Source organism: Pan paniscus, chromosome 6 (assembly GCF_029289425.2).
Source record: "Pan paniscus chromosome 6, NHGRI_mPanPan1-v2.0_pri, whole genome shotgun sequence".
NCBI lineage: Eukaryota > Metazoa > Chordata > Mammalia > Primates > Hominidae > Pan > Pan paniscus.
In genome coordinates this window covers 49,047,997-49,067,954 of record NC_073255.2, presented here as the reverse complement: position 1 = coordinate 49,067,954, position 19,958 = coordinate 49,047,997, and the positions used below count along the sequence as shown (strand labels likewise).

The window sequence follows — 19,958 nt, the reverse complement described above, 5'->3', positions numbered from 1 at the left end:
AATATTATACAGAACAAATCAGATTCACAGGCCAGATGCAACTTTATTTACAGAAATGGGATCAGGTCCTACCTCAGGTCCCATCTCACGTTTTCACTTATGCCTATATGTCTCCTTCATGGGAAAGGCCACAAGAGGCCCTGTGGTAAGTGTCCTGGTGTTGATTTAAAGTCCCCAACAGTGAATATGAGGGTCCTCACTGTTGCAGCAAGAGGACACCCCCCTGTGTATCTTGGAAATGCCTGCAGCCCTCTTGCTGCAGAACAGATTCTTAGGAGAGAAACTGTCAGATCAAAGTTAAACTTAGAGAAACTCCAAATTGCCCTCTGAACAGATGGTATCAGTTTGACATCATCCAATACCGGGATTCCTCGGGGAGAACTTTCTGGCCTAGAAGACAGTAGAGCCAGGACTTCACCCAGTCAGTGGCAGGGCCACACGCGGGCCTTGATACAGAGGGGGAAGACTTGAGCCTCCTCGACACCCTACAGGGCCCAGCCTCCCAACATGTGATAAGAGAAACAACAGCCAACTTGTACCTAGCTCTCCTTATTCTCCAAGGGCTGGGCCAGTTCTCCCCACAGCCCTGCAAGGGAGGATCACTCAAGGGCCCCAACTGTCTGACAATACAGCCACACTCTGATCAGCCACCTGGGCATAGGCTCCATGCCATTGTCCTCCGCCAAGACCTCAGACTGAAATGTTGGCTCCTCCCATGAAGAACCTGGGGCCAAAGGACCAGAGTCCAGGTCCGTGGCTACCAGGATGGGCCATTTGGAGAGAGGCACAAGGGTGGTGCCAGGCAGGTGTGAGGGCTGGACCTTTGCAAGAGCAGCATCACTTTTGTTGAGAGCCCACAGGTATCTTATAATTGGGTCCTAGGACTTCCTGCCAGTAGCCATTGTGTGCATGGATTTGGGTGCTGGCCTCACCATGGTGTGCTGGCTGCCCATGCCTGCAATAATGACTTCTGTAAGCCTTTCTTCATCTGCAAGTTGGGTGCTGCTGGCACCTCCTCCCCGGTGCTGTGGTGACAGGGCATAGTGTGTGAGGCTGCTATGTGAGGCACCTAATGCAGGGCCTGGCATATGGAGGAATTCAGCAAATGACAGATGCCTTCACAGTTAGTTCCTGGCATCTTCTACATTGGTGGGTGTAGGAAAGAAAGACAGAGGAGGCAAAGGTTGTAGCTGTGGGGCATTGAGGACAGCCTGGATTGTTCCACAGAGCCCTGAGGACATCTCCAGGGGTGTGCTCCGCAGGGGCAGTTGGATTGGAGGGTTAGGGGTCGGGGAGGGCATGCACTCCCACCCATGCTCACAGCCTTGGAACAGTGCCTGCTCAGCCAACATGGGTGTTTGATTCTGTGTCTTTTGTCACAGACTTTATCAGCCCCATCCCTTTCTGACCTTGCCTGAGTTTAAATTTTACATGTGGGGCCTCATTAAGAGACATGGTTCTTAACTAAAGATCTGTATCTATTAGGAATGCTTTGGGCTGCAGGAAGCCAAACACCTAACTCACTGTGGCATAAGTGGTTTGCGTCTGCTCCCATAAGCTGCACGTGGAGGGTGGATCTGGCATTACTCTCTCTTCCCTACATTTGCAGTATGCTAACAGCTTTAACCTCCGGCCTTGTTTCTTCATGGTTGCAGGGTGGCTATCACAGCGCTGGCCATCACATCCTTACACAGCTGTGTTTACAAATTTAGGGGGACACTGAAGCTCCTCCCCCTGCTAAAATCAGGCTTCCCTTCACCTGTCATTGGCCAGAACTGGGTGAAATGCCCAACTCTAGACTGATCATCAGTAAGAGGAGTATAGAATTGCTGTGCCCACCTTAGATTAATCATGGCACAATGTGCTCCCCACACCAACAAAATCTGAGTTCTAAAAACTGAGGAAGAAGAGGAAAATGGCCGTGTTGCTTCCTGGCTGGGATTCAGAGCATCTCCAACCCTCTGAGCTTATGCGTAAGACTGTGGGCAAAAGTGTGTGAGTTTTTGTGGAATGGATCCACGGCTTTTATCAGAGCATCTTTCCTTTTTCTTTTTGATTCAAGATGAAAATATTCTTATGATTATTTTTCTCACCACTGCCCAGAGATAACCAGCACATTAACATGGCCTTTTCTCCATGAATAGCACTAGGGTGCCCAGTGGACAGACACATAGCTGTCCACACACCAGCTTGCTGGGGATGCATAGGCAGAGTCACATCTGCACTCACGGCCTGTCCTCACACTGCCATGTGGAGAGCCAGCAGCCACACCATGGGCCGTCCATGCTCACGGGAGTGGCAGTATCAGATCTGAGCTTCGTGTGCCCAGGCATCTCTCACATCAGTGCATAGGGACCCTCTTTGTTCTGTGGCCCAGTGTGCCCATGCCACAGATGGCTTCAGTCAGCAGACACCTCCTTCTAGACACTCACACTCACTCCTGGCTGGCCCTTAGCACACCTGTGCAGACAGGCCCATTTATTTTCTTGTGTAAATCCCAAGTAGGAGGACTGGGTCTCTCTGACAGCAATGCCAGCTGCCTGGCACCCTCCAGACAAGTGGCTCAAGCCCCACCTCGCCAGCTCTCCCAGTTAGCCCCTCCTTTCCCTGGCTCTGACCTGAGGGACGAAGCAGGGTGCTACAGGACGCTGTGCCACAGGGATATCGTCAGGGACAGAAGCTTCTCTGCCCTCTGCTGCTCACCCCTCCAACATGCTGTGGGCTGCATTTGTTGAGTGGCTGGTACCAGACTCTGCTCTTCTGACTTTCCAGCTGGTTTTACCTGTAGTAAAGTTTGAGATGATGGGTCATCCTGACCCCGGGGTCAGAAGACAGAAGGAGGCCCATGGCGTGTGGGGGAGATGCCCCGTGAGGCCCTCGGTGTGCAGATGCCTGGTGACAGCCCCACCCTGAGGTCCCCAGCCTACCCCCTCCCCAGCCTGACTGCTCCCATTCCCCTCCCTGTGCAGGTAGAGCAGATCCTGGCAGAGTTCCAGCTGCAGGAGGAGGACCTGAAGAAGGTGATGAGACGGATGCAGAAGGAGATGGACCGTGGCCTGAGGCTGGAGACCCATGAAGAGGCCAGTGTGAAGATGCTGCCCACCTACGTGCGCTCCACCCCAGAAGGCTCAGGTACCATATGGTAACCGGCTCCTCATCCAGAAGCAGCTGTGGGCTCAGCCCTAGCTGGGAGAAGCACCCCAGGCACTCCCAGACTCATAGCCAGCCAGAGACAGAATCTCCTGGGGAGCAATGAAGTCCTCGACCTGGGCCAGTTCTCACCCTTGGCTCCTCTGGTCCGGCCCTGGGGCACTCGGGCTCACCCTGGAGCTGGCAAACCTCAGGAAAACTGGCGTTTTAAATCTCACTCCTGGCCAGGTGCAGTGGCTCACCCCTGTAACTTCAACACTTCGGGAGGCCAAGGCAGGCGGATCTCTTGAGGCCAGGAGTTTGAGACCAGCCTGCCCAACATGGTGAAACCCCGTCTCTACTAAAAATACAAAAATTATCCAGGCATGGTGGCACATTCCTGTAGTCCCAGCTACTCGGGAGGCTGAGGCATGAGAATTGCTTGAACCCGGGAGGCCGAGGTTGCAGTGAGCCAAAATCGCGCCACTGCACTCCAGCCTGGGTGACAGAGTGAGACACCATCTCAAAAAAAAAAAAAATCTCACTGCTCCCCATGGGCACTTAGGGAACTCTCCCAGCCCAGTTCTGCAGCTGGGCCATTGCACTAGGTCCTCAGTTGGTCCCTGGGCTCTCGGTGACTGTCCAGGGCAGGAGTTTCCCATTGACTTTTCCCTGGCTGACCTTTGACCCCCTCCACAGTTGACACTGGTGTCCCCAGGTGTCTGGTGGCCCCTTGTCCAGCTCCCTTAGTCCCCTTGTGCCTTCCCTCCTCCTCTTTGTAATATCCGGGCTCAGTCACCTGGGGCCCACCCAGCCCAAGGCCAGCCTGTGGGTGTCCCTGAGGCTGACACACTTCTCTCTGTGCCTTTAGAAGTCGGGGACTTCCTCTCCCTGGACCTGGGTGGCACTAACTTCAGGGTGATGCTGGTGAAGGTGGGAGAAGGTGAGGAGGGGCAGTGGAGCGTGAAGACCAAACACCAGATGTACTCCATCCCCGAGGACGCCATGACCGGCACTGCTGAGATGGTGAGCAGCGCAGGGGCCGGGGCAGGGGGCCAAGGCCATGCAGGATCTCAGGGCCCAGCGAGTCCTGACGGGAGGTGCCACCTGTCTACCAGGGGTGGGGAGAGCGGGGGCTGGAGGACCACCCAGCCTCAGAGGCAGCTGGAGGCCTGGGTGAACAGGACTGGCCAACATGTCCCCAAGTCCCACAGTCACCATCTGGCCAGCATTGAGAGGGGAATGGGCTGAGGAAGAGTTAGTGGCAAGAGGAACCCCAGCCAGTCACACCTTGTCCAGTTTACCAGAGGAAAAACCAATGTGTAAGAACAGAAATGTGACCCGGCAGCCAGTGCACTGCCCCCCTCTCCAAGGGCCACCCCTCACCCTCCACCAGCATGCACAGAAAGTGGGGTGACAGCAATCACAATGTCTACCCAGGCAGCAAGGACCCCTGACCATGGGGAGGACTGGGGTGCAGGGAACATAGAAGCAGAATGAGGCCTAGGGGGAGTTGGGCAAGGCCAGAGCCCTGGCTGCAGCCAAGCACGTGGCCAAGGCCAGTTCCTGGAAGGGCAGGGCTCCGAGGCAGGAGGCAGGAGGCTGCCAGTGGCTACCCGTCCTCACACCCCTGCAGCTTGCTAGTCTGTCTGTGGGCTGGGTGTGAATCAAGGCAGTGGGATGGTGTGGGGACCTCCCTGGCCCCAGCAGCCAGTGAGGAGCCTGGTCAGTCAGCAGAGCATTCAGCAGTATCCAGTTCCATGGAGAGGCCCGTGTGAGGGGAGTCGGGGCTGGTCTTCAGTAAGGATGGGTGGCCAGGGCCCCTAGAAGTAGAAAAGGAGACTCCTGGTGCTGGAGACAGAAATCAAGGATGTGCCTCCATGTGGAGCCTCAGGAATAGCCGGCCAGGCCTGAGGCTGGACCTCACAAGGTTCAGCTGGGAGGGCTAGGCTGACAGAGCACAGCCGGGCCAGGGACCAGCCTGCCCTGTGTTGCCTTGTCCCGAGGGCCACTGTCAGCAGGTCTCTGGCATGGGGGAGGCTTAGGGCCTGAGCCCAACAAGCAGCAGCAGAAGAGGAGAGGGAAACTGCGGACAGGCCTGGCATTCAGTGGCCAGGTGGTGCAGTGTCCCTGAGGAATAGCTTGGCATGAGGCCGTGGGGAGGGCTACCGGCCAGCGCACCCCCCCCATGCCAGATGGTCACCATGGCGTGCATCTACCAGCTCTTCGACTACATCTCTGAGTGCATCTCCGACTTCCTGGACAAGCATCAGATGAAGCACAAGAAGCTGCCCCTGGGCTTCACCTTCTCCTTTCCTGTGAGGCACGAAGACATCGATAAGGTGGGCCAGGTGGAGGGGCAGAAGGCAGATGAGGGGAGGCACAGGCGCCCCAGAGGAACTCTGCCTTCAAATGTAGCCCCCATACCCTGTGCTCAGAAGGGAGATCTGGATTCAAATTGTGGCCATGTCACCTGCCACCTCTAATGCTGTGGAAAAGAAGCATCACATTAGCTAATTCTGGCTGTGCGCCTTGTGAGGCACCAGCTGTGATCACCCCACTCCAGTGGAAAGAGCAGCTGGCAGTAGGGTGGGGCTCAAACTCAGGCAGCTGGGCTCTGGGTCACCTGCAGGCCACGGTCATGTCACACTGCCTCTAGCTGAGTCAGAAATGTGAAGGAACTGAGATTCTACCCTTCCTGCAAGCTAGCAAAGTGGCCTGCCAGTTACATCTGTGCATGCACACACACACACAGTTATATATGCACACACATAAAACACGAGACTTTTGGGTCAGGGAGAAAGCCAGATCCTCACTCACAGCAGAAGCAGCAGCCAAAGCAACAACTCATGTGGTTTTCCAAGCCCCAGTCCCTACAGAGACAGAGAGGGCCAGGTGGCACCTGTGCATGCAGTGGGGTGCCTTGCAGGAGGGAAATCCTGATTTTACACAGAGCTGCTCCCCCCATGCCCTGCCTTGACTCTGGGATGACGTCTCAGAGCTGTGCAGTACAACATTCTTAAATTGGCTGGGACTCAGCCCTGCAGAAATATGATATCTTCAAGGAGAATCGTTCCCAACACCTCTCAAAGCTATGGGGCTGCTCTGAGCCTGTTTCCTCAGCTGTAAAGTAGGGTGCATACTTTTATGGCCCTGTGCAGGAGGTAGTGACAGGCCCTAGCACCCTGCCTCCAGTATATGTTAGCAGCCACGAGGCCTCTCTCTCCCCACAGGGCATCCTTCTCAACTGGACCAAGGGCTTCAAGGCCTCAGGAGCAGAAGGGAACAATGTCGTGGGGCTTCTGCGAGACGCTATCAAACGGAGAGGGGTGAGGGGGCACCTGTACCTGCCGGGGGGGCTGCCCTGGGCCACCCACCCCAGCACTGCCTGCCTTTCTCCTTGGTTTCCAGCACTGCAGCTTCTGTGCTTCTTGGCAGGACTTTGAAATGGATGTGGTGGCAATGGTGAATGACACGGTGGCCACGATGATCTCCTGCTACTACGAAGACCATCAGTGCGAGGTCGGCATGATCGTGGGTAAGAGCTCCTTGCACCCCTGCCCCTTCCCGACTGCCGAGGCTCCCTGTGTACAACAGGCTTCAAGGGCCCTGTGGGGTGAGGACCAAAGTACTTAACAACCGGTGATGTCAGAGCAGAGCCTGGTGCTACAGCCTGGGTGGTCTTGGGGTATCAAGATGGAAGCACCGTGTACAGTAGGAAGCATTTCAACACCATGATGCCACATTCCTGCATCAGATGGTATGCCAGCTGCATATCCACCTCACCCATCAGGATTATAATTAAAACACTTATCTGGTAAATTGACCAACTGGACAGATTGGTCCAAGTGGAAGAGGATAAGCAAAAGTGGTGCCATCTCCACCCGAATGGTCTTTCCACGGGCCTGCCCCTGCCCCTGCCCCCACCCAAAGTGAAGGCAGGTACCAGGAAAGGGAGCAGCAGTCCGCCCCTCCCAGCAGAGGGGTCTTCCACACCAACTTGGACCTTTCTCAGAAGTTCCGGAGGTCATTATAACCAGCCTTCACTGAGGAGCAATCCAATCAGATCAGTTATCTGCTGTGCGCACAGCCGTGTGGTTCTATACTTCTCTACTTCCATTTTCACCTTTCAGAAGGAACGTTGTCTTTAAATCCAGCATCTAAACGTGAGCCCCAGCCATCCCTGGCTGTGATCCCCCCAGCCCTTTCCACCCTCTCCTCTGGAACTGCCTGGGGCTCCCCGAGACACTTCCACATGAATTCCCACCAAGCCAAGCTGCAGCTGCTGGGCCCAGGCATAACCCCTCCTGGGGCAGAGGTGGCAAGGAGTGACCCACCACTCACATCTGCCCCACATCCACTCTTGACTCTGCTCAGTGTTTAAAAACATGTTTATAACAATTACCAAGATCTGAAAATTAGGAGAATTCACATCAAAGTCTGGATTTCTGTTTGTTCATAAAAAACTAGAAGGCAGCCAGGCAAGGTGGCTCACGCCAGTAATCCCAACACTTTGGGAGGCTAAGGCAGGCGGGTCACTTGAGGTCAGGATTTGAAGCCTAGCTGGCCAACAAGGTGTAACCTCGTCTCTACTAAAAATACAAAAATTAGCTGGGTGTGATGGCGCATGCCTGTAATCCCAGGTACTCAGGAGACTGAGGCAGGAGAATTGCTTGAACCCTGGAGGCAGAGGTTGCAGTGAGCCAAGATCACGCCACTGCACTCCAGCCTGGGTGATGGAGTGAGTGAGACTCTGTCTCCAAATAAATAAATAAATAAATAAAAACTGGAAGTCTAAACATCACTGAGCCCTGATTCCTATGTGGCAGCTCGACTGACCAGCATTTGAGTTGCTGTCCCTGACAGCTTTGGGGGTGTGCAGCCCACACAGTCATGCTAGCTTGAGGCTCTGCTGTCAGCAGTTTGAAACTCTTAATAACTTGTGAACAAAAGACTCCATGTTGTCACTCTGCACAGGGGCCAGCAAATTACAAAATTCCATATCCGGAATTGTCTACAGGAGCCTCTGGGCTGCTCCCAAGGGCCCACACCATGCCTTACTCACTTTGGGTTGCCATCCAAACATGTCTCATGACAAAGAAGCTCAAACATGTGCATGGACAGTGCCAGAAAACAAGGGTCGTACATAGACAAAATAAAATGATAACGTCCCACAACCATTTCTTTGATACACACTGTTTCTCTCAGTCCTCCCAACCACCTAGGTAACAGGCAGGGAAGGTGTTACTGTTGCCTGTTAGGAAAGAGGACAGCCCAGAAAGCTGTCCCTGGCCACTGAAGCAACCCAGGTCTTCCAGCCCCAGGGAGAGCCGCCTTTCCATTGTTCCAGACAAAGCAGAGACAGGCATGGGGGAGCGGGAGAGGGACTCCTGTGGGCAGGAACCAGGCCCTACTCCGGGGCAGTGCAGCTCTCGCTGACAGTCCCCCCGACCTCCACCCCAGGCACGGGCTGCAATGCCTGCTACATGGAGGAGATGCAGAATGTGGAGCTGGTGGAGGGGGACGAGGGCCGCATGTGCGTCAATACCGAGTGGGGCGCCTTCGGGGACTCTGGCGAGCTGGACGAGTTCCTGCTGGAGTATGACCGCCTGGTGGACGAGAGCTCTGCAAACCCCGGTCAGCAGCTGTAAGGATGCCCCCCTCCCCCACAACCCAGGCCCTGTGCCGCTCTGGTGCAGCGGCAGATGGGAGCCGGGCCATTGCAGATAATGGGCTTGTTTTTAAACAACTCTGGGGAAAAGCAAACTGACAATCCGTTCGTAAGCTCCATCCCTTCTGCTCAGTCATGACCTGCCACTGTGAGAGATGAAGGGTTAGTCCCAGTTGTGATGTGATAAGCCCAGACCTCTTTCCTTCCGACAGGTGATCGTGCATGCAGAGGAGGCTCTGAGACGCCCCCAGCAAGGTTCCTGGGTTTAACCCAACATTCCCCAAAGTATGTATTTGGCCACATTCACAGAAAGAATATTAGTCTTTTGTGGAATGCTGCGGGTTGACAGTCACAGCTTGGAAACCAACCCACAGAGAGCTCATCATTAATCATGGCTATCACTTGTTTACCACCTACTGTGCCAGGCCTATGCTAATTACTTTATTAGCGTCCTCTCTGCCGCTCGCAGGCCTCTATTATTATAGGTCAGTAGTATTCGATTTATTTAAGTTAAATACGGAAGGTCACAGATTAAGCAAGAAAGTGCCAGCAACATGGTGCGTGCCTCTGACTGGGCACTAACCCTCCAAGTCTTAGTTTTCCCAACCATAACTGGCCAATGAACAGCAGCTCTGGATGCAGCTAAAGGAGGACTGAAGCTGTAGGTCCCGTGCTCGGCGCAGGGCCCCCTGCAAGGAAGGTTTCGGAGGGACTGGATGGGGTCTTTGAACTATCTGTCTTTCCCTTTACTGCAGTGGGCCCAGGGGCAGGCCAAAGTTGCTCCCGTGATTGACTTGAACGTGCACGTTTCTAATCCCTGACATTTCTAAAGCTCTGGCTCATTAACGAGGGAAAGACGTGAACCAGCTGGGGGAGTGGGGATCGCAGTGCCCCACGTGGCCGCCTCGTGACCTCAGTGGGGAGCAGTGGGGCCGGCTCCCGGCTTCCACCTGCATGAGGGGCCCTCCCTCGTGCCTGCTGATGTAATGGACCTGCCCTATGTCCAGGTATGAGAAGCTCATAGGTGGCAAGTACATGGGCGAGCTGGTGCGGCTCGTGCTGCTCAGGCTCGTGGACGAAAACCTGCTCTTCCACGGGGAGGCCTCCGAGCAGCTGCGCACACGCGGAGCCTTCGAGACGCGCTTCGTGTCGCAGGTGGAGAGGTGTGCGGAGGAGGAGGGTGGGTGCAAAGGGCAGGGGCTGGGGACGCCCGGGCACTGCAGACTTGGTCTCAGGGCGACGCTGAGTCCCAGGCCCGGGGCGCAGGGATGGGAAACTAGGGCCTGGGGCGGGATTCCGGGAGTGGGCGGGGCCCGGGGCGGGGCACAGGGGGCGGGGGAGTGGGCGGGGCCCGAGGCCGGGCGCTGGAGGCGAGGGCGGGGCAGGGACGGGTCCAAGGGCAGGAGGCTGGGACAGGACGGGGATGCAAAGGGAGGGGCGGGGCCCGAGACGGGGAGGAGGGGGAGGGCCCAAGGGGAGGAGGCGGGGTCCGGACGGGGATGCCAACAGCAGGGATGGGGGCGAGCCTGCGCCCGGGCACTGGTCCCCATCCGTGAGTCCCCTCGGTGCTCCCTGCCCGCCGTGGCCATCCTCTCACATCACTCACAACCCCAAGGCGCGGCATGGTTGACACCCCCACGTTAGGACGGAGACCCTGGGCTTAGTTAGAGGGAGCAGTACTAACCAGTCCCTGAAGGAAACGCTTTGGCTGGGTGAGGTGAGCGGGATCGCCCCCATTTCTCCAGAGAGGGGTCCCGGCTCAGCGAGGGAAAGAGGCCGCCGCTGGGGGGACGGCTGGCCAGGGCCCCACCCTGGAGAACGAGAGGCCGCCGCTGGAGGGGGATGGACTGTCGGAGCGACACTCAGCGACCGCCCTACCTCCTCCCGCCCCGCAGCGACACGGGCGACCGCAAGCAGATCTACAACATCCTGAGCACGCTGGGGCTGCGACCCTCGACCACCGACTGCGACATCGTGCGCCGCGCCTGCGAGAGCGTGTCTACGCGCGCTGCGCACATGTGCTCGGCGGGGCTGGCGGGCGTCATCAACCGCATGCGCGAGAGCCGCAGCGAGGACGTAATGCGCATCACTGTGGGCGTGGATGGCTCCGTGTACAAGCTGCACCCCAGGTGAGCCCGCCCAGCTCTCTCCCTGGTAAAGTGGGGCCCAAAAAGCGCGCGCTCCAAGGTTCCTTGCGGTTCCCAAGCTCCAAGATTTCGTAGTCCTCTTCTCGTCCCCCTTGGCCTAGATTTGGGGGAAGGGTCGACTGCGTGCAGGGCGCCCGGTAATGAATGTGGAGGATGAGGTGGGAGGAGGGACGGCAGCACTGCTTCTCTTCTGCCCAGCTTCAAGGAGCGGTTCCATGCCAGCGTGCGCAGGCTGACGCCCAGCTGCGAGATCACCTTCATCGAGTCGGAGGAGGGCAGTGGCCGGGGTGCGGCCCTGGTCTCGGCGGTGGCCTGTAAGAAGGCCTGTATGCTGGGCCAGTGAGAGCAGTGGCCGCAAGCGCAGGGAGGATGCCACAGCCCCACAGCACCCAGGCTCCATGGGGAAGTGCTCCCCACACGTGCTCGCAGCCTGGCGGGGCAGGAGGCCTGGCCTTGTCAGGACCCAGGCCCCCTGCCATACCGCTGGGGAACAGAGCGGGCCTCTTCCCTCAGTTTTTCGGTGGGACAGCCCCAGGGCCCTAATGGGGGTGCGGCAGGAGCAGGAACAGAGACTCTGGAAGCCCCCCACCTTTCTCGCTGGAATCAATTTCCCAGAAGGGAGTTGCTCACTCAGGACTTTGCTGCATTTCCACACTGTCAGAGCTGTTGGCCTCGCCTGGGCCCAGGCTCTGGGAAGGGGTGCCCTCTGGATCCTGCTGTGGCCTCACTTCCCTGGGAACTCATCCTGTGTGGGGAGGCAGCTCCAACAGCTTGACCAGACCTAGACCTGGGCCAAAAGGGCAGCCAGGGGCTGCTCATCACCCAGTCCTGGCCATTTTCTTGCCTGAGGCTCAAGAGGCCCAGGGAGCAATGGGAGGGGGCTCCATGGAGGAGGTGTCCCAAGCTTCGAATACCCCCAGAGACCTTTTCTCTCCCATACCCCCATCACTGAGTGGCTTGTGATTCTGGGATGGACCCTCGCAGCAGGTGCAAGAGACAGAGCCCCCAAGCCTCTGCCCCAAGGGGCCCACAAAGGGGAGAAGGGCCAGCCCTACATCTTCAGCTCCCATAGCACTGGCTCAGGAAGAAACCCCAAGCAGCATTCAGCACACCCCAAGGGACGACCCCATCATATGACATGCCACCCTCTCCATGCCCAACCTAAGATTGTGTGGGTTTTTTAATTAAAAATGTTAAAAGTTTTAAACATGGCCTGTCCACTGTTCTTTGACTTCTGTGCATTAGGACTGTGGGGACAATCTATAAAGAGTCTGCGTCACATGCATGAAGACACTTCAGTATCTCGGCAGTGCCCTCCAGACAGCTCCTCCAGCCATCTGTGCCAAGGGGAGTGTGAGGAGTGACAGACCAGGCTGTAGGAACAGGAATGGGGTGTCATGGGGGATGGCAGAGCAGTGGACAGTACACTGCCTGGCCCAGGCCCCTGCTTGCCTGCCCATGGAATGTGTGCAGAGGGAGTGCCAGGCCAGGTGCTGCTCTGGAGAAGTGGGGGAATGAGGCTGGTCCTGCTGCAGGTCAGTCTCAGCACCGTCCTGTCCAGTCAGAATCACTTAGGTTTGCCAGTGAGTAGGGGCCCAGATACATGTTGGATTTCTAAGGTCCCTCCAGATGCTCCTGTCAGTGGAACGCCTATTTAGAGTTAGCCAAGCGTAGGCATAATGCCATCTTTCTGCAGCATAAAATACAGTGACATAGAAACATATTTGTGTGATTTTCATGCATTCCTTTTTTGATGAGAGATATTACCCAGCTAATTAGGAACAACTGTTTTGTTTCCTTCAGATCTTAACCCAAAGTTGTGATTTTGAAAAGTCATGTCCCCCTTCAGATTTCTTGTTTTCTGCTACTTCTCATGTGGAATTGCTTTGGCTCTTCTTAGTTCTCTTGAGTCTAAATTATTCCTTATAAGTTGGTGCAAGCATCTGATTATTTTGTTATCATTACTGTTATGCTCAAGCATTCACAGAGTGGAACACATTTTAATATCAATTGCTTTCTATTTCTCCTTTATATTACAGTTCAGGACATTGTATTAATTATTAAAATTCTATACGTAGGTAGGTTATATGACTGAATTGAAATAGATAAAATGAATTTCTTTTCTAGATAACAAAGGAGGTGTCATAAAACACTTGTTATGGGCCAGTGTGATGGCTCATGCCTATAATCTCAGTGCTTTGAGAGGCTGAGGTGGAGGATTGCTTGAGGCCAGGAATTTGAGACCAGCCTGGGGCAACATAGCAAGACCCCATCTCTTAAAAAAAAAAAAGGGCGGGGCGGGGGGGCACTGCTGGGCACGGTGGCTCATGCCTGTAATCCCAGCACTTTGGGAAGCCAAAGCAGGTGGATCAAAAGATCAGGAGTTCGAGATCAGCCTGGCCAACATGGTGAAACCCCAACTCTACTAAAAATACAAAAATTAGCCGGGCATGATGGTGGGTGCTTATAATCCCAGCTACTCAGGAGGCTGAGGCAGAAGAATTGCTTGAACCCAGGAGGCGGAGGTTGCAGTGAGCAGAGATTGCACCACTGCACTCCTGCCTGGGCAACAGAGCGAAACTCTGTCTCAAAAATGAATTAATTAATTAAAAAAAGAAAAAAAAAAAAAACACTGGGCAGGGTGGTGTGCACCTGTAGTCCCAACTACTCCAGAGGCTGAGGCAGGAAGGAGCACTTGAGCCCAGGAGGTTGTCTGCAGTGAGCTCTACTCATGCCACTGCACTCCAGCCTGGGTGACAGAGCTCAGTGGCTTACACCTGTAATCCTAGCACTTTGGGAGGCTGAAGCAGGCAGATCACCTAAGATCAGGAGTTCGAGACCGGCTGGCCAACATGATAAAACCCCGTCTTTACTAAAAATAAAATAAAATAAAATAATATATATAAAAATTAGCTGGGTGTGGTGGCACATGCCTATAATCCCAGCTGCTTGGGAGGCTGAGGAACAAGAATGGCTTGAACCCGGGAGGCAGAGGTGGCAGTGAGCTGAGATCGCGCCACTGCACTCCAGCCTGTGCGAGAGTGAGACTCTGTCTCAAAAAAAAAAGGGAATTTAAGAAATTTAAAAGAAAACTCTTGTTATATAAAAAGGGTATTGGGTCTGACAGATAAGAGCTCCTGCACTCTACCAGCCAGCTACTGACAGACATAGGTCTGGCTCCAGTGGAGGGGCAGCAGCCAGTGAGCCCAGCCTGGGGTGGCCCACTCCTGCTGCCTCCAGGATGTCCCCTGTTTCCCCAGCCCCTCTGCTGTACCCTCGGCCCCAGAAGCTGGTGAGACTGCTTCTCTGGAACAGCATCACGCAGGCCTGCCCATCGGCCCACTGTGCACCAGGCCTTCTGGGGATACAGATGTCAACCAGGTGGGGTGCTCAGGAGGGGCACAGAAGCCAGGAATGACAAACACATCAGCCACCAGGCAAACGGGAAATGTGCCCCAGAAGCTCCCTGCTGAGGATGTTAGGGAGAGCATTTTGAAGTAGTGTGGTTGAGATGAGGCTTGAGGAAGGCAAGGCTCCAAACAGCAGGGCAGACTGGGAGCAAGGTAGGCTGCATGGGAGGGCAGCTGATGGAGCTCCTTAACCCTCTGGAATTGCCCCAAAGCCAAGCAAAGTGTTCTGCTTGGGGTCACAGCTAGCTCGGGGTGCCTTCTGCCCCTTGGTCAGAGGGGCAAAAGGTCAGAGCCTAGGGTCACCAAAACCTCTGGGAAGCCCCGGGGGGTCTCAGGCCACAGACCATCCTCAGAACTACCCACTGCCCTCCCATGCCTTGCGGGGGCCCTGGACTGGCCCTCACCAGCTGTCTTCTTGCACTGGCCAGGGTTCTGGCTGGACTGGCAAGGAGGGGTGGTCAGATACGGGAGTAACTGGATCCCTTCATCAGGACCTAGGGTGGTGAGAGCTTTGAGCCTGCTCTGCTTCAGGCAGACATTGTGTCTGGCCCTGCCAGGATGGATAGACAGCAGGATGTTACACGTTGAGGACATGAAGGTCATCAGGAATGTGGCTGGAATCTGTTAGGCCTCCCCCAGCCCAGGCGGGGGCTGCCAAGTTTGGGCCTATCCTCTGTTCCTCTCCTTATTTGGACCTTCAGGTGATAAGGCTGAGACATAAAGGAGGCTGGGCCCTGCCATCACGACAGCAGCCACACCTCTGCAGAGAGAATGGTGAGTGCCTGCTGGGGAAGAAAGGCTAGCGGTCTCCCAGGTGCTGGCCTTTGGGCTGGGGGAGCAGAGTTTTCTGTGCTTGTGTTGGGTTGAGGGTGGTCCCCAGGGAGAGGAAGAGGATCCTGGCCCCGGCTCTCCTGGGAATGCTCTGGGACTGTGCATGATGGGTGGGGTGGGGAGACTTTGAGGAGTTGGGGAGAGGACCCCTCCCTACTCACAGTGTTGCAGGCCAGCAGGAAGGCGGGGACCCGGGGCAAGGTGGCAGCCACCAAGCAGGCCCAACGTGGTTCTTCCAACGTCTTTTCCATGTTTGAACAAGCCCAGATACAGGAGTTCAAAGAAGTGAGTGCCCACACCCAGTAGCCTCAGATCCCATCCTGGCCCCCCCACCCCACCCCACATACATACCCCCCCTTCTACCCTGACCTTGCCTCTCACACCACCCAGGCCTCTCCCCCACCTCCCACCTTCCCTAGAGCTGGGGGCTGCTCCCACCTGAAGGCCCCCATCCCACAGGCCTTCAGCTGTATTGACCAGAATCGTGATGGCATCATCTGCAAGGCAGACCTGAGGGAGACCTACTCCCAGCTGGGTGCGTGCACCCACCTCCCACCCTGCGCACTGGGGTCCCTACTCTGAGCTGCTGGGCGGGTGGGAGTGGCTGGGGGGACAGGACCCTGCTCCCCTGCTTCCCCTCCTCCCCGTCTCCTCACACTGCCCTTCCCCCCTTGTCACGCCTTGCTTCCACTTCACCTTCCCGACCCACAGCTGCCTCTGCCCCTCCAGCCCCTGTGGCCAGGATGGAGGGAGGGCGGCCTGGGCCCTTCTGGGGGACACCCAGGGTCCCTGTGTGCACCTCATGCCCCATCCCCACCAGGGAAGGTGAGTGTCCCAGAGGAGGAGCTGGATGCCATGCTGCAGGAGGGCAAGGGCCCCATCAACTTCACCGTCTTCCTCACGCTCTTTGGGGAGAAGCTCAATGGTGAGCCTGGGACAGAGCTGGGCACCCTTGGCCAGGCAGGGAGCCTGGACCCTGCCTGAACCCCACCTGAACCCTGCCTGAACCCCACCTGAACCTTACATGAACCCCACCTGAACCCTAACTGAACCCCACCTGGACCCACCTGGACTCTTCCTGGCCATGACCCATTACAAGCACATCCTCTGCCCCAGAATCCCATGTGCACTGGTCACCCCAGTGCTGACTTGGAGCCAGGAAATGTGCCTTCAGCCCCCACCCCCAAATTCCAGTCTCCCAGCCAAGCTGCCCGCCTCAGGAGGATGACCATTCCCAGCCCCACTGATCCCCGAGAAATATTTTATGTTAGGGAATACCCCCACCTCTTCTGGGATGTGGGGGGCTCCTCATGCAGCCCAGTTCCTCCTGGGGGGGACCTGGGATGCTGGAGACATGGATGCTCACCTGGCTGCCTCGGCCTTCCAGGGACAGACCCCGAGGAAGCCATCCTGAGTGCCTTCCGCATGTTTGACCCCAGCGGCAAAGGGATGGTGAACAAGGATGAGTAAGTATGGGCCCAGCCAGATGAGGGGCACCGTGGTGGAAGCAGAGAGCGGGGTGAGGCCCCTAGTGAGGGGGGCTGCCTGTACTTCGGGGCCTTACACTGCTCTTTGGGGTGCAGCCAACCCTTCCCTGCACCATGGGAGCCTCCGTACCCACCTTCCCTGTGCAGTCACTCCCCCGCAGTCTCCTGCTCAGACCCTCCTCACCCCCCAGGTTCAAGCAGCTTCTCCTGACCCAGGCAGACAAGTTCTCTCCAGCTGAGGTGAGGCTGCCCAGCCCCTTCAATACTCATCCCCAGCACCTTCTCTGGGCCTTCACCCATGACCCAGAGCCCAGTACCAGTGAGGCAGTTGCTGGAAGGGTGAGCCGAGGGCCCTTCTGGAGGAGGTGCCATCTCTGTTGAGACCTAGAGGGTAAAGATGTGGAGTCAGAAAAGAGGGCAGGGTGCGCCAGGCAGGGAGACTATGCACAGACCTGGGGGGAAGTGGATAGGGAGAGGTTTCGTACACTTGGGGTGGGCCTGTGCCTGTGGCTGGAGGGGCGTCCTTTGCCCCTTGGCCCGCATTTGCACTGACTCCTCACTCTGCCCAGAGTCAGCCAACAGAAAAACATTAACCCAGAGTCTGGGGTCTAGGGTTGAAAAGCTAAGGCAAAAAGCACAGATGCAGGGGGCAGACAGAAAGGCCACAGGACTCAGGTGAGGTCTCTGCCGGGCTGGGCCAGGAGCCAGGGGACTGCCACTCACCAGTGTCCCCTGCAGGTGGAGCAGATGTTCGCCCTGACACCCATGGACCTGGCGGGGAACATCGACTACAAGTCACTGTGCTACATCATCACCCATGGAGACGAGAAAGAGGAATGAGGGGCAGGGCCAGGCCCACGGGGGGGCACCTCAATAAACTCTGTTGCAAAATTGGAATTGCTGTGGTGTCTTGTCTGTGACAGATGGGTTGGGGACCAGCCAAGGGGGATCCCAGGGTCTCAGTGTGCACATCACCATGATCATGGCCACCATCTACCTCCTGGGAGCTGGCCCCTCGCCAGCTCACCTTGATTCACTCCCATGATGCCAAGTGAAGTGTGAACTATGATCATGCCTAGTTTACAGATGAGGACACTGAGGCCCAGAAAGTGTGAGCATCTTACCAAGGCCAGCCCTCTAGAAGAGGAGATGGTGGGATTTACACCACCTCCACCAAGCCCAGGAATGAGCCACAAAGTGGGCACTGCCCAGCTACTTGGGGCTGTGCAGAGAAGAGGCTGCTTGCTGGGCGCTCAGCAAACTCTGCCCAACAGCCCAGCGGGTGGGCAGCAGCCCTGGGACCCCCACACCCAACCACACAGCCTCCCCTGGCCCACTGCTCGCACCCCATCTCAATACACTGGCTTGGGTGCCTCCCTGCATGGGCCCTTTGTGAAAGGCAGAGAGGTACCCATTTGAAACACAACCAGCTTCTCATTGCAAATACAGGCAAGGCACTAAGACATGAGGAACATGGACACCAAAGCAGGGGCCAGGTAACATGCAAATTTCTAGAGGAAATGCCCAGAACCTGGCATCATGCCTCCTGAGCCCCTCATGCGCCATGAGGGGTAAGAGGGTCAGACAGCTGGAGTGTAGGGAGACGACTTCTCAGGAGAGAATAGTTAGTGCTCCCGTCACCCTTCATCTGAGAACCCAAGAGCTAGAGGAGAAAGTGATCCTCACGAGTACCAGAGGAGCAGCAGGGGACATCCAAAGCACCAGAGAGAGAAACAGAGACAGAGAGACAGGCAGTGACAGCTCAAACCTCAGCCAGATCCAGAGCATACAAAGTCTCCTGCCTACAGGACAGCCCAGTAAGAGCTCTCAGCCTGCCTCCTTCCCTCCCCACAAGCCCTGCTGCAATCCCTGTACCTGGGGGTCAGTGGGAAGGAGGTGAGCGAGAAAGGAGGGGCACCCCTTCCTGAAGGCCCCAAGAGGAAAGGCGTTTTCACCCAGACAGGTGTTCAGTTTTGATTTTATCTGGCGCCTGGCAATTTAATTACTAAATTGAAACTTGAGACTTCCTGGAATTATGGCATTTTCTGTTGCTTAGAGAGATTACAAAAGTCATAAACTGCCTGAGTTTCCATCCTGAAAGCAGGCCACCAGCCCACTCCACTGACCATGCTGGAACAGTGGATGAACAAAATCAAGTACCATTAGGATTCTACCACGTGAGTCTGCTTGTTCAACAAGCTGATTTCATAAAGTAAGGGATCATGTTATAATCCAAGCTTTACAGGGGTAAATTGTGAAAGACTAAAATGAACCAAAAAGATCATAGGTGTCCAGTTATCTGATTTGATGGGTTGTCTGAACCTTTTGTTATCTTTGAGCTGTTTCAAAACTCTCTAAATTATTATTATTATTTTTGAGACAGAGTCTCTCTCTGTCACCCAGGCTGGAGTGCAGTGGCATGATCTCAGCTCACTGCAACCTCCACCTCCCAGGTTCAAGTGATTTTCATGCCTCAGCCTCCCAAGTAGCTAGTATTACAGATGTGCACACCTTGCCTGGCTAATTTTTGTATTTTTAATAGAGACGTGGTTTCACCATGTTAGCCAGGCTGGTCTCGAACTCCTGACCTCCGTTGATCCACCTGCCTCTGCCTCCCAAAGTGCTGGGATTACAGGGGTGAGCCACCGTGCCCTGCCACAACTCTAAATTATAACTAATAGCAAGGCAATGGTTCTTCTCTATTAACGTGCAAATAAATGTTGTCCAGTGGAAGCACAACTGATTTTTCCCTTCTCTGTGGAAGAAGCCAATTTTGCATCTATTAAGCAAATTCATCTGGGCATTCCTAACCGTCTACACATGCACCGGCTCTTTGAATTCTTCTCTGAACCAGGTCCAGGAATAAGCCACAAGATGAGCACTGCCCAGCTTCTTGGGCTGTCACATCTTATTGATTCCCACATGAATTCACAAGTAAATAAAATATTTGGCGGTTGTTCACTTAGTATGCAAGTCAATATTTTGCTTTAAAAATATTATCCTTTCATACTCCTGATATAGTTGTCTGATAAGGTTAGTCCTTCCCACACCAAAACTGCCTGTATTAGTGTTGTTTGGAATAAACTGAGGGTAGAATGTATATGGTGTGTGTATGTGGTGTGTGTGTTTGTGTGTGTGTGTGTGTGTGTGTGTGAGAGAGAGAGAGAGAGAGACAAAAGAGAGAGACAGAAGGATAGAGAGAAACAGATGGGCACAGACCCAGGACATGAGTTCAGCTTACACTGACCAATATGACAGCCACTGGCCACTTGAAATGTGGTGT

The 19,958-nt window shown here is 55.4% G+C and overlaps 2 protein-coding genes across 4 annotated transcripts in view; both read left to right on the top strand.

Annotated features, from left to right (window-relative positions):
• The window catches only part of GCK (glucokinase), a 45,072-nt gene extending 32,900 nt beyond the window's left edge, over nt 1-12,172 (top strand). The window contains exons 2-10 of one of the 3 annotated variants that reach the window (XM_003805230.7): nt 2,970-3,132; nt 4,001-4,155; nt 5,352-5,471; nt 6,363-6,458; nt 6,568-6,667; nt 8,593-8,776; nt 9,808-9,963; nt 10,696-10,929; nt 11,146-12,172. In XM_003805230.7, the coding sequence (XP_003805278.1) occupies nt 2,970-3,132; nt 4,001-4,155; nt 5,352-5,471; nt 6,363-6,458; nt 6,568-6,667; nt 8,593-8,776; nt 9,808-9,963; nt 10,696-10,929; nt 11,146-11,290 (1,353 nt within the window). In that variant the 3' untranslated portion in view covers nt 11,291-12,172. Of the gene's footprint in view, nt 1-2,969; nt 3,133-4,000; nt 4,156-5,351; nt 5,472-6,362; nt 6,459-6,567; nt 6,668-8,592; nt 8,777-9,807; nt 9,964-10,257; nt 10,518-10,695; nt 10,930-11,145 lie in introns of those variants that run through there. The other 2 variants (XM_024929715.4, XM_024929716.5) reach the window with 2 other exon arrangements.
• A 2,095-nt stretch (nt 12,173-14,267) lies between these two features.
• On the top strand, nt 14,268-17,572 carry MYL7 (myosin light chain 7). Its single transcript, XM_003805236.5, has 8 exons — nt 14,268-14,328; nt 15,059-15,131; nt 15,360-15,473; nt 15,648-15,723; nt 16,009-16,113; nt 16,576-16,654; nt 16,867-16,915; nt 17,414-17,572. The coding sequence occupies exons 2-8, from the start codon at nt 15,129-15,131 to the stop codon at nt 17,513-17,515; spliced, it is 528 nt and encodes a 175-aa protein (XP_003805284.1). The 5' UTR covers nt 14,268-14,328; nt 15,059-15,128; the 3' UTR covers nt 17,516-17,572.
• The last annotated feature ends 2,386 nt before the right edge of the window (nt 17,573-19,958 follow it).

Excerpts from the sequence above, each read along its gene's own strand:
- MYL7 (XM_003805236.5), top strand. Across the intron at positions 15,474-15,647 it reads AGATACAGGAGTTCAAAGAA|GCCTTCAGCTGTATTGACCA; the intron begins GTGAGTGCCCAC and ends CCCATCCCACAG. Across the intron at positions 15,724-16,008 it reads GGAGACCTACTCCCAGCTGG|GGAAGGTGAGTGTCCCAGAG; the intron begins GTGCGTGCACCC and ends CATCCCCACCAG.